The sequence below is a fragment of the Delphinus delphis genome, chromosome 5, assembly GCF_949987515.2.
Source record: "Delphinus delphis chromosome 5, mDelDel1.2, whole genome shotgun sequence".
In the NCBI taxonomy this organism is placed as follows: Eukaryota; Metazoa; Chordata; class Mammalia; order Artiodactyla; family Delphinidae; genus Delphinus; species Delphinus delphis.
The window spans coordinates 36,495,453-36,509,995 of record NC_082687.1 but is presented as its reverse complement, the minus strand read 5'-3'; the positions used below and the strand labels follow the sequence as shown (position 1 = coordinate 36,509,995).

At 35.1% G+C, this 14,543-nt stretch overlaps 1 protein-coding gene across 1 annotated transcript in view; it reads left to right on the top strand.

Annotated features, from left to right (window-relative positions):
• Window positions 1–14,543, top strand: part of PTPN13 (protein tyrosine phosphatase non-receptor type 13) — a 236,035-nt gene that overhangs the window by 102,229 nt on the left and 119,263 nt on the right. Inside the window, exons 6-7 of the mRNA XM_060012209.1 lie at window positions 2,251–2,338; window positions 12,743–13,309. Coding sequence (XP_059868192.1) covers window positions 2,251–2,338; window positions 12,743–13,309 — 655 coding nt within the window. The remainder of the gene's footprint in view (window positions 1–2,250; window positions 2,339–12,742; window positions 13,310–14,543) is intronic.

Below are 14,543 nucleotides of genomic sequence, written 5' to 3'. Positions count from 1 at the left end.
TTGAGCTAGATCCTGTAGACTAGATAGAAAGGGTAATCCAGGCAGAGGGAAGTAAACTTGGACAAATGCTGTGAGATGGGAAAGAGCAGGATGTTTGAGGAACAGTAATAAGTCTGATATGGGGTGTGCTGTGGGGTTGTTTAGTGGGAGAGAAGAATAGAAAGGTCAGTTGGAATCAGCATGTAGAGAGCCTGCCTTTCTAAGTAGAAATAATAACACTCCCCTCATCCATTGTTCTTGCCAGTCTCCTGGACATCACTGGGCAGAAGTAACTCTCACAGCTACCTTTTTTTTTTTTTTTTTTTTTTTTTTTTTTGCGGTACGTGGGCCTGTCACTGTTGTGGCCTCTCCTGTTGCAGAGCACAGGCTCCCAACGCGCAGGCTCAGCAACCATGGCTCACGGGCCCAGCCGCTCCGCGGCATGTGGGATCTTCCCCGACTGGGGCACAAACCTGCATCCCCTGCATCGGCAGGCAGACTCTCAACCACTGCGCCACCAGGGAAGCCCACAGCTACAATTTTTTAAGTGTTTACTTTGTGCCAGGCACTGTGCTGAATGACTTATGTGCTTTTTCACATTTATTCATCACAACCCCAGGTTACAAGAGATAATTTCATCCTCATTTTAGAGATAATGACACTGGGGCTCAAATAGATTAAATAACTTGCCCATGGCCACACACATGGTAAATGACAGAGACACAATTGGAATCTGGATCTCTCTGACCCCAAAGCCATTAGCTGTCAGCCATTATGCTCCTTGGAAGCTGTCATTGCCTCCAGTCGCTGATAGAACGAGTTAGTCTTTCACTCAGTGTGAAATTCACTACAAGTGACTATAATTCTTACTTACTTACTTAAAATTAATTAGCATAGAGTAAAAGTCAGTAGTCCAGCTTAGTTGTCCTGGTTTTTCCACTGATTTATATAGCATGTTTGACCTCAATTTTACTTACCTGTAAAATAGGAATAATGGTATATACCATCCACCCATATTACTGAACAGTTTTGCAAATAATTATTTCAATGTTGATGAGCTGCTTCAAGGTCCTTAGAATTTTTCCTTGCTATTTCTCCCTTTATTGTAATATGAAGATAATAATAATATGTACCACATGAGGTTTTTAGATAATTAACATAAAGTATTGTAAAGCCCTTAAGGTAGTGCCTGCTTTATAGTAATTGCTCAGTAAATGACAACTATTATTAATAGTAGTGTCAATGCAGGAATTCACAAAGATGATACAGGATTTTATCTCTTCAGTTACTGCCAATATAGTGCAATGTGGACCAGTATTATTTATATAATTTAAACGATAACATCATTTCAGAAATAGTTCCATTTAAGTCTTCTTATAGGTAGGAAGCATAATACCTTGAATACTACCTTAAATGGATTTTTAATGCATACTTAAATAAGTTTCACTCATGGAGGAATATTAAAATGTGTGTATGTGTGTGTAAACAGATAAGTGTGCATGTTCTTGGTGCCAGAGTTAAGTAATTTCTCTTCACCATTCTCTCTCCTTACATTTACTTCTTGAAGTTTCTCCTCTAATTGATCAGCTGAATAAATTCAGTATTCTAACATTTCACCCCTTGTAATGTGGAATTTGATGTGCTTTATGTTAAACAAGTGCCCTCGGTTGAAGTTATTAAAGTTTAAGACTACTTAAACGTTTTGTTCTAAAGTGTCTCAAAAGAGCATTGATTTAAATTTGTCATCCCTCAATATGTCTATTTAGTTTAAAATATTTCTCAAATGTAATTTCTGGCAGGCAAAATCTAGAAAATTATTTTCGAAAATAATTTAAATCAGCACCCTCAGTGCATAGTTGCAATTAGGAGAGAGCTTTATCATACCAGAATTAATATGGTTTTAAAATTATAGTCACACTTGAGAGGTGAAAGTGGTTATCAGTTTGGAAAAAAAAAGAATACTTCAAGTATGTTGTTTTGAAATGGAACTCATTTTAACTACTTTAATTTGGCTAATTTTGTTCCCTAGTTAGCAGATTAGTCTTTGACAGATGTTTCTTGGCTTTTATTTCCTGAAGATGAATTGGCCAAAACTAAACTACATAAATCTTATCCAAGGAATATATATTAACAATAGCAGACGTGGAGTGTTTTTACTTAAATGTTATCCTCTCCAAGAATTATCTAACTGGTGTCATTCTGTAGACAATTACCATGAAAATAAAAGGGAGATTCTATTGTCAAACTTGACTTTTGATTACCTATGTACAGACGGATCAGCTTTCCCGTAACAGTGAGCAAAAGCCTGATCGAAGCCAGACTATCCGAGACCGATTGAGAGGAAAAGGATTACCAACAGGTAAGAGTATATTAATAGGAAACTTTTAGGCTTTAACCTTAGTTATTATTTCCTTTACAAAATCATACTTAACCTAGCTTGGAAATCTGGTAATTGTGACCATAATCATAAATGTGCAAAGTGGAGGCACCGTACAGATAAGGAATGCTATGTGTATTAATATATAAATCCATGATAGTTATGCAGAAAATGTTAATACAATCAGGACACCATGGTAAATAATTTCTTTCCCAGTATTGTTATTGTAGCAATAATATCATTTTTTACTTTATCATGGTATTTTGTATTAAAAATACATTTTAAAGTACGACAAAACACATATTTATGAACATAAATGCTACTAAAACAAAGGTTTCAGAAAGCAACATTATTCTTGTTGCATACTGTTATTTTCTATTCTGTTTCTTTTTTTAATGCTAATCGCACCCCACTAAATTGATTTTATGACCAACGAATTTCATGACTTAGAGTTACCAAATACTAACTTAGGTTATATGATGCTGACTAAGTAAAGACTGATGAAGAGTGGTCTTGCTATTTGCCAGTAGCATTGGATAATTATAGGTTCTACATAGTTATTAAATTGATTTTTTAAGGAAATGAATAGAAATTCAAAACACAAGAAATGGAAGTAGAAAAACTAAATTTTTATCTGAAAGTTTATTTTTCAGTGGTAAGTTTCAAGCTTGGCTTATTTATAAAATGAACTTTTGTTTTTGTTGATTATCTTTGTTCTCTTTTCATCAAGCAATATTGATAATTATAATTTAAACATTAACAAAAATACTTTGTGGGTGAAATATTTTATTGTCTTAAGTCTTGAAGCTGGGGTTAAAGTAAATGTAAATATTGCTTAAATATATTCTAATAAAACATTCTAATTGATATAGTCAGATTAAAATGTTAAGATGTTTAACTGCTTAATTAGATAATCAGAGCACAGCTATCTTATTTAAAACCTATGAGAAACTCTCATTGTGAAAACTAAATATAGACATTTGATTATCCGGACTAAAAGTTTTGCAGAATTCAGAACTCTCATGTCTGAGAGGGAAGGATGTGCCCTAAGCAAGTGTACTGCTTCTCTTAAGAAGTCAAAGAAAAGCAATGAAATCATTTCTAATGGAGTGATTCTGTAATAATGCAGTTAGTTCTGTGTCTGTTTTGGTACTTTCATTTTACTTATTGAGAATAAGGATTGTTCTTCTGAAAAGGTACTTAGCTTTCATATCATCAGTATAGTCAATTTACTTCGGGTTACATAAAGTTCTGTTTCTAATACATATATTATTAGTTTATGCATGGGTCAGAAAAGAAGGCAGACTTTGCTTAACTTAGTTTTTACAATGCTTTGATGGCAATTAAAAAAGTATTTTTAACCCTTCCTTATGTTTTCTTACTATACTTACGTCCTTATATATATAGGTACCTTCCTCTCATAGGTAAAAATCTATTTTCTTTTATCTTAAAACAATACTAGGATTTGAGGTAAGATATCATGTGAACCTTGGTGCTAAGAATAGCAGCACTTTGTTAATCTATCAAATTTTGAATCAATTCCCTGTTTTAGAATAGAATGAGTCTTTTTCAAGGAGACACAATGAATTTTTTTTTATTTTGGCTGCGTTGGGTCTTCGTTGCTATGTGCAGGCTTTCTCTAGTTGCAGAGAGTGGGGGCTACTTTTTGTTGTGGTGCTCGGGCTTCTCATTGCCGTGGCTTCTCTTGTTGTGGAGCACAGGCTCTAGGCACGTGGGCTTCAGTAGTTGCAGCACGTGAGCCCTAGAGCATGAGGGCTTCAGTAGTTGCGGCGCATGGGCTCAGTAGTTGCAGCACTCAGGCTCTAGAGAACAGCCTCAGTAGTTGTGGCACATGGGCTTAGTTGCTCCACGGCATGTAGGATCTTCCTGGACCAGGGATCGAACCCATGTCCCCTGCATTGGCAGGCAGATTCTTAACCACTGCGCCACCAGGGAGGTCCACAGTGAATACTTTAATAAGTAAACGTTAGATTTAAAAGAAATGATTTGTTTCTCTTATTTATCATCTTTCTATTTCTTCCTTCCTTCTTATTCTCCTCTTATCTCCCTTTCTCCCCTCCTCCTTGCTTCCTTATTTCTCTTTCCTGTTCTTTCTCTCTTTTCGTAGCTCCCTTCTGTCATCTCCTGCTGTCATTAAGTGGCCAGGATATGAAATTGAAGTTTGTATGCTTGGTTGTTACTTGTTGATTTAGTAAATATGTTATATTATTATTAATTTTTAAAGATAGTTTGTTTTTTCTAAGAATAAAAAATGTTCCCAAATATATGAGACTCCCCCATTCTATCCCTCTTCATCATGAATCTACAGAATCTGCAGAAAAAGATCACCCCGCCATATTTAGTTTATCAAATTTTAAAGACTCACAAGTGTTAACATAGTTTAGATTATATTACTTTCAATGATTCAGAGTCTTGTTGTTTCAGACATCAATTGTTATGTAACATTTTAGAGGTAGCAATAGAGATTGAAATGAATCTATGCCAACTCTATAACATACTTTTTTTTTTTTACTGGTAAGTTATTTTGTTTTATTTTTTTAATTTTCATTTTGTATTGGAGTATAGTTGATTAACAATGTTGTATTAGTTTCAGGTGTACAGCAAAGTGATTCAGTTATATCAATACATACACATGTATCTATTCTTTTTCAAATTCTTTTCCCATTTAGGTTATTACAGAGTATTGAGCAGAGTTCCCTGTGATATACAGTAATTGCTTGTTGGTTATACATTTTATCTATAGCATATTTTAAATAGCAGGTTATTTACTTGTCATTTACATATATACATATATTTGTGAAAACCATACACTAAATTAAGCTTTCTGGACACATAGATGCTAGAGATGGGGAAAATCCACTATTAAGCATGTTAGTTTTTGTACGTGTTAAATGAATGTTTGTTGATTGAATGAATATGAGAAAAAGTTTTATAAAAATATTAGATATAGTAATACATTTGTAATAAAATGTTAATGGTTCTGAAAAGAAATACATGAGACTATGATTTAATTTTTTAGATAGCCTATTTTAAGCCTTAAGTTGTGTGCAGAGTAAAAAATAAACTGGTAGTTTAGTTCACCATCTTGGCTCATGTTATTAGACTATTTTATTATAACAACAAATGTATCAGAAGTTTTAAACCAAAGTATTAATGCCTTTTATTTATGACTTTGTTTTTGTAATATTAAGACTTAGTATTACTGTCTAATAGTGCTCTAGAATTCTTATGACTAATAGACTGTCCAAATGCAGATAATCTAGAAGTGACTGTAGTAACTTAAGAAAATTAACAGAGAAATCTGTAAATAGACTGTCCATAGATTTTAATTCTCTAATAATCCTATCTTCTTATTGGAGAGTACAATCTCTCCAATATCTAAACTCAAGAGAATTTGTAAGGAGTTACAATTTGTCACTCAGGATAAACCTAAATTAGTTCCTGTAGTTGGGGTAGAACTAGAGGTTCTTATACTTAAAGAAACAATAGCCTTTTGGATCCTCAGCCTGTCTTAGCCGTTGCTTACTGCTAAGCAGTAAGGAAAATATTACTGCTCAAAGTCTCTTTTAATTTATCTTTAATAAATTTGTAAAACCACATCTCAAGGACAGAATCCACACAGTATACTAATTACAGACATTACCAGACAGAAGCAATTAGGAACTAATAGTCTGTGGCACACACTTATTAATATAACTCTTAAGATTAAAAAAATTAACTCATGAAGAAGAAATATTCTTCTAGGACACTGGTGTTACCTTTGGGCAGTGCCAGTTCTTAACTGTCAGTGGTCACTTGCAGCAACGCAACGTTGTCGTATTACATTAGTAGTAAGGCATTCTCTTTGATGCAGACCAACCTAAAGCCTTTATGTAGTGATAACTTAGTTTATTACATTCCTGACCACTATTCTCAATAAATAAAATGTCAAGATGGGCAGTGAGATACAGAATTAGATTAAAAGAAGTAAGCAATTTTAGACATAATGCCTCGTATCTAAGTGATCTGATTGTTCAACTAAAACTTAACAATAAAATTTTTCATTTATGAGTAAATGACCATAAAAGGTCTCTCCTTACATCTTACCTCTGAGATCTGTTACAGAAGCTAAGGCCTAAACTAGTGGGCTGTGTGCCTCCACTCTGTTATATAATACTGTCAATGCTGATAAAAGGCTTCACTAAGCAGAAAGAAATCAAACATTTCCTGCCAAGAAAGCTTAAGGTGGAAACCTACACCTTGATCAGATCAGCATGATAGTGCTTCAGAACTTGGGCGTATTGATAATATCATGTTTCTTTTTTTATGTACCTGAACACATTTGTGAAGACAGATGGGGAATCGGGGAGCCTCTTTTAATAGTGAAATGTCATTTTGAAGTTAGCTTCTAAGAGATGCTGTGAATTTTTTGAGACTCAGTGTGAGGAGAAAGATGAATGATGATATCCCATTAAGGATAATGTTCATCATAAATAACAAAAATAGTTAAAACACAATGTACTTTACAAGGAAGATTTTTTCAATTTAATTTAATAAATGGAATATGTTATATTATGAATACTCTTTATGATCTTAAAATTTTTTATTCATAGCTCTTCAACATTTATTTATTGTTTGCCATTTACTTTTTAGCAAACTACGCACCCTCTGAAAGAAAATGTTTGTGGTTTCATTTTAAATTTGAATACTTATAATTGTATGTAATCTAATGTTGTCTGTAAACTGTTTCCGAACTCAGAGCATCTTTAAAGGTGGAAAAATCTACCTATAGTCACTAATTGTTCTGTTCTGAATAACTTAATTTTTTAAATTATAGAATCTAAAACTTTACCAGGAGATCTTTTGATTTCTGGTTTTATGACTTTCTCTCAAAATAACTTAAATTCTCCCTCAGATAATTATATGCTGAGAAAAATAAAATAGAAACAAAATTTAGAACTTTATGTTGCTACTTGTTCAGAAGAGCTCATAATAGTTCAAATGGGTTAGTTCGTTTATCCTGTCACCTCTAAGAAGAAGACATAACAAATTTTATCCACATTTTTGTAGATGGAGGAAGTGAGAAACAAATTAAGTGGCCTGCCCCAGCTCAGGGATTGAATGACAAAGCTAGTTAAAACCCCATCTTTTGACAGTAATCTTTCTGGTAGATTATGCTACCTAAATTGACTTTAAAAGGTTTCAAAAGTTATATAACCAGTCCATTCTGCAAGCATTTTTTTTGGAATTTCTTTTATCAGGAACAGTAAATACAAAAACAAGTAAGACATGATCCCTTACGTTATTGTTCCAGTTGGGGGTGGGGGTGAGGAAATGAGTAGGAGTGATGGCAGATATATAATAAAATGGTTAATTTTAATACAGTGAGAGAATGTCTTCATAGAGGTCCAGCATGCTCTGTGAGTTTAGATGAAGGAGCTTCTAACTCTGCCAGGATAGGAAAATACCACAGAAAGCTCCACCTGAAATCTTTTAAAAAGTAGCTACAATGGCATTGCTTTCAGAAATACCATTAGTTTAATTTCTTGTGATCAAAATGAGTAGTGAGCATAGCTATTAGGTGAACTTAATTAATGATTTCAGTGCTGCTTTTTGCTTGTTTAATAAAGTAATTATAATAGCCTGGGCACATGTTTGGAAAGATCTGGAAAGCATCTGAAGAAATTGCATTTTGTCTAGTCTCAAATATAGTTATTTGAGGTGACACTGGTATTAACAGTAGATGGTTTTCACTTGTTTACTAGACTGAAGCATCTAATAAGAGGGCCTAGAATTCCATGTTTTTCCTCATTTATATGTCCAGATGCTATATTTAAACTCTAATTTTGAGTTCCCAGATTAGTGAAATTTTTTCCCTAGTGCTTTAGCAACACAAAGCAACTATGATACTATATTGCTGTGTATGATGACATATGTATTTTATCCACCTGTGAAGTGTTAATCAGGCAATTACATATCTTGTTGTGTAGTTGAAGATAGTGAGCATCATTGACATGACAAAACGCATTGAGACTCCAGCCAGTTAGGAATATGTGATTTAAGAATAGTATGTTTATAACCAGCTGAAATCCACCTCTCTGTGTCTCTACCTAAAGATATGTCTCCTTTTTTTCCCCAAAATCAAAGAAAAGCAGTCCTAGGCTAGAATATCCACTGGAGAAACCACTTACCTCAAAACATCTCTTTCCTACCACTTCCTTTCTTTTCCTTCAAAAGGTCATCCACACTCAGTTTCTCCCTTTAATGCTTTTGTAGCTCATAGCTCTTACAATTTTACTTTAGAGCATTTGTAACAAGTATATACGTACCACTTTGAACCTTGTTTCACACTTCCACAGTTTTTTTGCTGTTTTCCTGAAGAGTATCACTGCCCTCTCCCTTTCCTCCCCCGCCATCTTACTTTCTCACTTCTCTTCCTATGTCACCATGCCTTTCTTTGTGCTGTTGGCTACTAGAAGAGAATTGTGGTTCAAAATCATTACTTTATAAGTAATAGTCATGAGATGTTAAGTTAGCTATCACAACGTGATTTCCAAACATATAAAGCAAAATGAGCCATATTTTGTAGAAACAGAGTAGGAAGTTAATATAAACCTTTAAATGAATTATTTTCATTATAATTTTGTTCTACCCTGAAGAATTTAAAATAACTTTCTGAAGTTTTTAATAACCATGAACTGAAATATTTTATATCTATTAATTTTTATAAAGACAATAAAAACCTAGCATTTATAAAGCCATAGTTGTCCAAGAGCCACCTTATTAGCAATTAGTTTTAAGCTTCATATGACAAGTGAGAAGACATGGCTCTTTTAGGATACCATGGCCCAGTAATAGATAGCTGGTAAATACTGATGACTTAAAAGAGAATAATATACCGTTACGAATGTAATAGACTCATGATACATTTGGAAAGTGATCTATTTCAATAGTAGTCAGCTTCACTGAAGAAGTCATATTTAAAATAAAACTATAGAATAAGAAACAACTAACCATAAGAAAGGTCCTAACATTTAAGAGACCTTAACAGAGAAAAACCTGTGGCCTGGATGGAATAAGGAAAGTGGAGATGAGACTAAAAAGGATTCAAGTGGCATGCCCAAAAGGAGTCTAGATTTTATTTGGAGTGCAATAGTATGCCTTTGAGACTTATTAAGCAGGATGGTGACGTCATGGAATGTGTTTTTAAAAGTTAGTTCTGGCTGCTGGGTGGAGGGTAGTCAGATGAAAAAAGAAGCATGGAGGCCATTGCAGTTATATAATCAAGTGATAATGTTAATTGGGAATAGGGTGATGCCAGTGGAATTGGAAATAACGGAGTAACATATCTTTGAGAATTTAGATAGCCAGCACTTTCTGATGGATTTGATATGGGGAATTAAGAAGATGAAGGGTTTCAGGAGGGTGCCCGTATTTCTGTTTTGAGCCATCAGTTGGATAATGGTGCCACTCATTCAGGTTGGAAAGACCAGGGTAAATGGACATCTCTGGGTATGGGAAGCAAAAGATTAGTTTTAAGCATGTTCAGTTTGTGGTGCTTCTGAGATATACTAGTAGAAGGTCCAGTTGTTTCAGACTGGAGCTCCCAGAAGAGATCAGTGCCAAGAAAATAAATTGGGGAGTTGTCAGTATGTAGATAATATTTAAAGCCTTGTTAATAGGTGAAATTGTATAAGGAAAGAGTGAAAAGATAAGGTTCTAAAACTGACATCTGAGGAAAGCCAACATTTGGATATCCAGTAGAGGAGGAAAAGCAGACTTAGAATGAGCAGTCTGAGAAGTAGGAAGAAACCAAGCTTGTACAGAGAGGAAAATGATTCGTTAAGGGATTGTCATCACTATTAGTTGTTGCTGAGAGGTAGGTAAGAAATGGATGCAGAAGTGTCCATTGGATTTGGTAATATGGGTATCATCAGTGATATATGATGAGAGTTGCCAAGGTGTAGAGGAATGGGAAGTTGACTAAAGTGGGTAGAATAATGAATGGGAAGTGAGAAATTGGAGACAGCAGTAGCTGGAGGGGAAATGTGGTAATAGGGGAGAGGTTTTGTTTAGTTTGGTTTTGTTATAGAGATATTAGAGCACGTTTTGTGTACTAATGGGAATGACTCAGTAGAAATGGGGGATAATGAAGATGGAAGCAGAGAGGGTAGAAGTTAATTAACCAAAGAAATAAAATCTTTGATAAACTAAGAGGAGGGAGGAATTGAACACATATCGGAAATTGGCCTTTGGTAAGAAATTTCATCCTTTGAGACAGTAGGGAAAAGATTGCAGACATGGGTGGATATGTAGAATTAATCATGGAAAAATGAGTTGTCTTCTGACAACTATTTTCTTGGTGGAATATGAGACCAGCTCATCAGGCAAAGACAGATGAGAGTTAAGGTGGGAAATCTGAAGAATGAGGGAAAATGAATCAGTTGTGGAAAGTGAGTGAACTTACTCTTAGCACATGATGTTGAGTGTCCGAAATGGTTGACCGTGAATTTATGGTGCTGCCAAAATACCCACTTGTTTGATTTTCTCCAAGTTTTGACTACTTGTTGGTAGTCAAGATAGTAAAAGAAGGCAAATTGTTGAGTTCATCTGTGATTCTATGATCTGTAAATCCTTTCAATTCTTATTTTTTATCTATTGTATTCTATCAATTTTAAGAGTATCTTTGTTCTGTATATTTAATACAATTTTAAATTAATGAGTCAATATGTGGTTTAAGAATGTAATTCACTGAAATACTGTAAGATAGACATATTTATCAGTTTAAAATTATTTTATATTAGAATCTAAAGTCTGTGGCAATCTATGTGTCTAGATGTGGTGTGGTATATTTCCCAGTATTCTGTAGATCAGGGGTCCCCAACCCCTGGGGCCACGGACAGGTACCGGTCCATGGCCTGTTAGGAACTGGGCTGCACAGCAGGAGGTGAGTGGTGGGCGAGCAAGCAAAGCTTCATGTGCCACTCCCCTTTGCTCCCCAGCGCTCACATTACCCCCTGAACCATCATCCCCCTCCCCCAGTATGTGGGAAAATTGTCTTCCGTGAAACCAGTCCCTGGTGCCAAAAAGGTTGGGGACCGCTGCTATAGATGATGTGCCCCCAAATAGGCGATGTTATCCTTATTTGCACTTGAGTGGATCCATGTTCAGGGGGAAAATGAGTTCCAAGAAAACATTTGAATCTAATTTTCAAGCAATTATGTGTTGCCATTCTGAAATTAATTTACTTTTCTATGATTATTAAGGTAAAATTCGTGGTCAGGGAATTAGAGCTTATAGTTGTTACCCTGAAGAAGCAATTGACTTCTTCAAATGAATCAGTAAACAATTTATTATTATCAGGAAGGTTTTAGTCATCATTTTACATTGTAACCATAGCAAATAGGTTATCAAAGAGGGATCACAGAAGGTCATGCAGGAAATCTTCAGTGTTTATGGGCTATTGGGTTAGTAACTATTTTTCTACATTTCTCTTTTTAATAGTGGAGCCATATATATGTGTGATTTTTGTTGTTGTTGAATCTATGAATTCAAAAAATTTCTGGTTGGACATTTTTGCTGTGCCTCAATGCATTTAGACTGCTGCCTTAAAAAAAATTAGAATGGCATACTGGTTTTAACTACATCAAAGACTAAAGCATAAATAAGAATGGGTAATTTCTTCTAGTTGACAAATATTGATACATTGTGTTCAAGAGGAAAAACTATTTCAGTACATGATGGTCTGCCATGGAAAAATTGTTTCTTACATAATTTAAACACAGTCAAATTGTGTGGATTTCAAACATAATCAAATTTTCTGAAAACATATCTAATCATAATAAAACTTCGATACTTAAGAATTCCAAATAGTACAATCTTTTTTCCATCCAGAATATAGCAAGAATTCTTTGTTTCTTCTTTGAACATGTTTATTTAAATGACCAGAAAATGGCAGGGCTTTATATTGAAATAATACCTATTTGAATTATATCTTTAGAAGTTAAAGGAGTATACTACATATTCTATTATTACCCCAAATCGTTTCATGAATAATTAATATTCTACCAAACTGGTTAGTATCAGAAACTCTTATCTATTTTTTAAAATCAAATCATTCACCTTTGAATATAAAATAATGCTACTTTAAGAAGTAAGTTCAATATATTATTGATATCATTAGGTTAGAAACATTGAACTATGAAAAGTTATACAAACATAACATCTCTTTCCACTTCCCTTATCATCACCACCATCCCATTTCATCTCTCTTCCTCCATTCGGAGAATTAGGAAATTGCCCCCACTTCTATTGTCAGTAGTAAGGTTACATTCCAGTTATTTTCTAAAAATTCTGTGCATACATGATAGATTCTTATCATTCCAGGAAGAAGCTCTACTTCTGATGTGCTAGACACATACAAGTCTCCGTTCTCTCATCAGACCTTTCTTAACAAAGGGCTTAGTAAATCTATGGGATTTCTGTCCATCAGAGACACACAATATGAAGAAGTTTATTTCAAGGACATTTCATCAGATAATAACTCTGGACATGAAGATTCTGAAAATTCTTGCTCCCCTTACCAGTTCAAAACTAGTGGCCCAGAAAAAAAAGCTATCCCTGGCATTGATGCACTTCCCAAGAAGAAGATTTGGGCTTCATCCATGGACTTGCTTTGCACAGGTGACAGAGACATCTCTTCTGGGGAGACTGACAGACACCAACACTGTCTGCCTGAGGCGGTAACAGTACGGACTTCAACTACTCCTAGGAAAAAGGAGGCAAGATACTCAGATGGAAGCATGGCTTTGGATATCTTTGGCCCTCAGAAAATGGATCCAGTGTTTCACACACGAGAATTGCCCACCTCCTCAGCAATATCAAGTGCTTTGGACCGAATCCGAGAAAGACAAAAGAAACTTCAGGTTCTGAGAGAAGCCATGAATGAAGAAGGTTAGTAATTTCGTGTGTGTTTGAGAGAGAATTGAATTGAAGTATTTAAAATTGTGTTTTGAAATAAAGAAGGGTTAGTAAACCATTCCATAAGTCTTATTTCCACTGCCAAACCTTTGTAGCCAAATTAGCGTCTTTCTTCTCTATCAATTTCTGTTCTTCCTTCCACAAAAAACCCTAATCAAAGTACAGTGCTACCACAAAGTCATCCCTACTAAACACACCCAGTCCAGCCACTGTATAAGTCTCTCAATGTTTTAGGTAGGCAGGAGCCATGTTTTCTACTTCTTTTTAATCCTCCACAGCACCGGCTATCATGCACTATCTTGTGGGAGGCTTCTGTAAAGGACTGGTTCGTGGAAATTAGATGCAGTTAATCAAAATCAGCAATCCCAGGGAGGCAGCGTAGACTGGTGACAGTACAGTGGTTCCCAAACCACCAACTTCAAAAAACACATTTTGGGACACGACTCCTGGAGATTATAATTTCTTTGGTCTGGAATGAAGTTTTAAATCTACATTTTTAAAATCATAGTGTTTAGGTTTATAGATTTAGAGTCAGACAGCCTAGGCTTGAATTATTTACCCAACTCAGTAGCTATGTGATCCTTAGTTCAGCAGCTGGGCTTAATCACTCCGTCTTAAGTTACCCTATGTGTAAAATGGGCTTAACACAAATAAATTAATTGGGTAGTGAATGTAAAGTGATTAATAAATTATTACAATCCTAGTATGGGGGCATAAAATAACTTCATAAATTATCAGTTATTATTTACAAGGGAAAACTCTGTTTCAAAAGTACCTATTCACACACAAAGTACAATATATTGAACAGAACAAAATTATGTTCTAGACATGGATAAAGGCTGTTTTTAGTATAGATAAGTAGAAGAGAGGGCAAAATAAGAATTTTCAATCTAATCCTCTCCATTTTTTAAAAGATTTATTTATTTATTTTATTTATTTTTGGCTGCATCGGGTCTTAGTTGTGGCACACGGAATCTTCGTTGAGGTGTGCGGGCTTTTCCTTGCAGTGCGTGGGCTTCTCTCTAGTTGTGGTGTGCAGGCTCCAGGGCACGTGGGCTCTGTAGTTGTGGCACGCAGGTTCCAGAGTATGTGGGCTCTGCACACGTGGGTTCTCTAGTAAAGGCGCACAAGCTCAGTAGTTGTGGCACGAGGGCTTAGTTGCCCTGTGGCATGTGGGATCCTAGTTCCCTGACCAGGGGTTGAACCT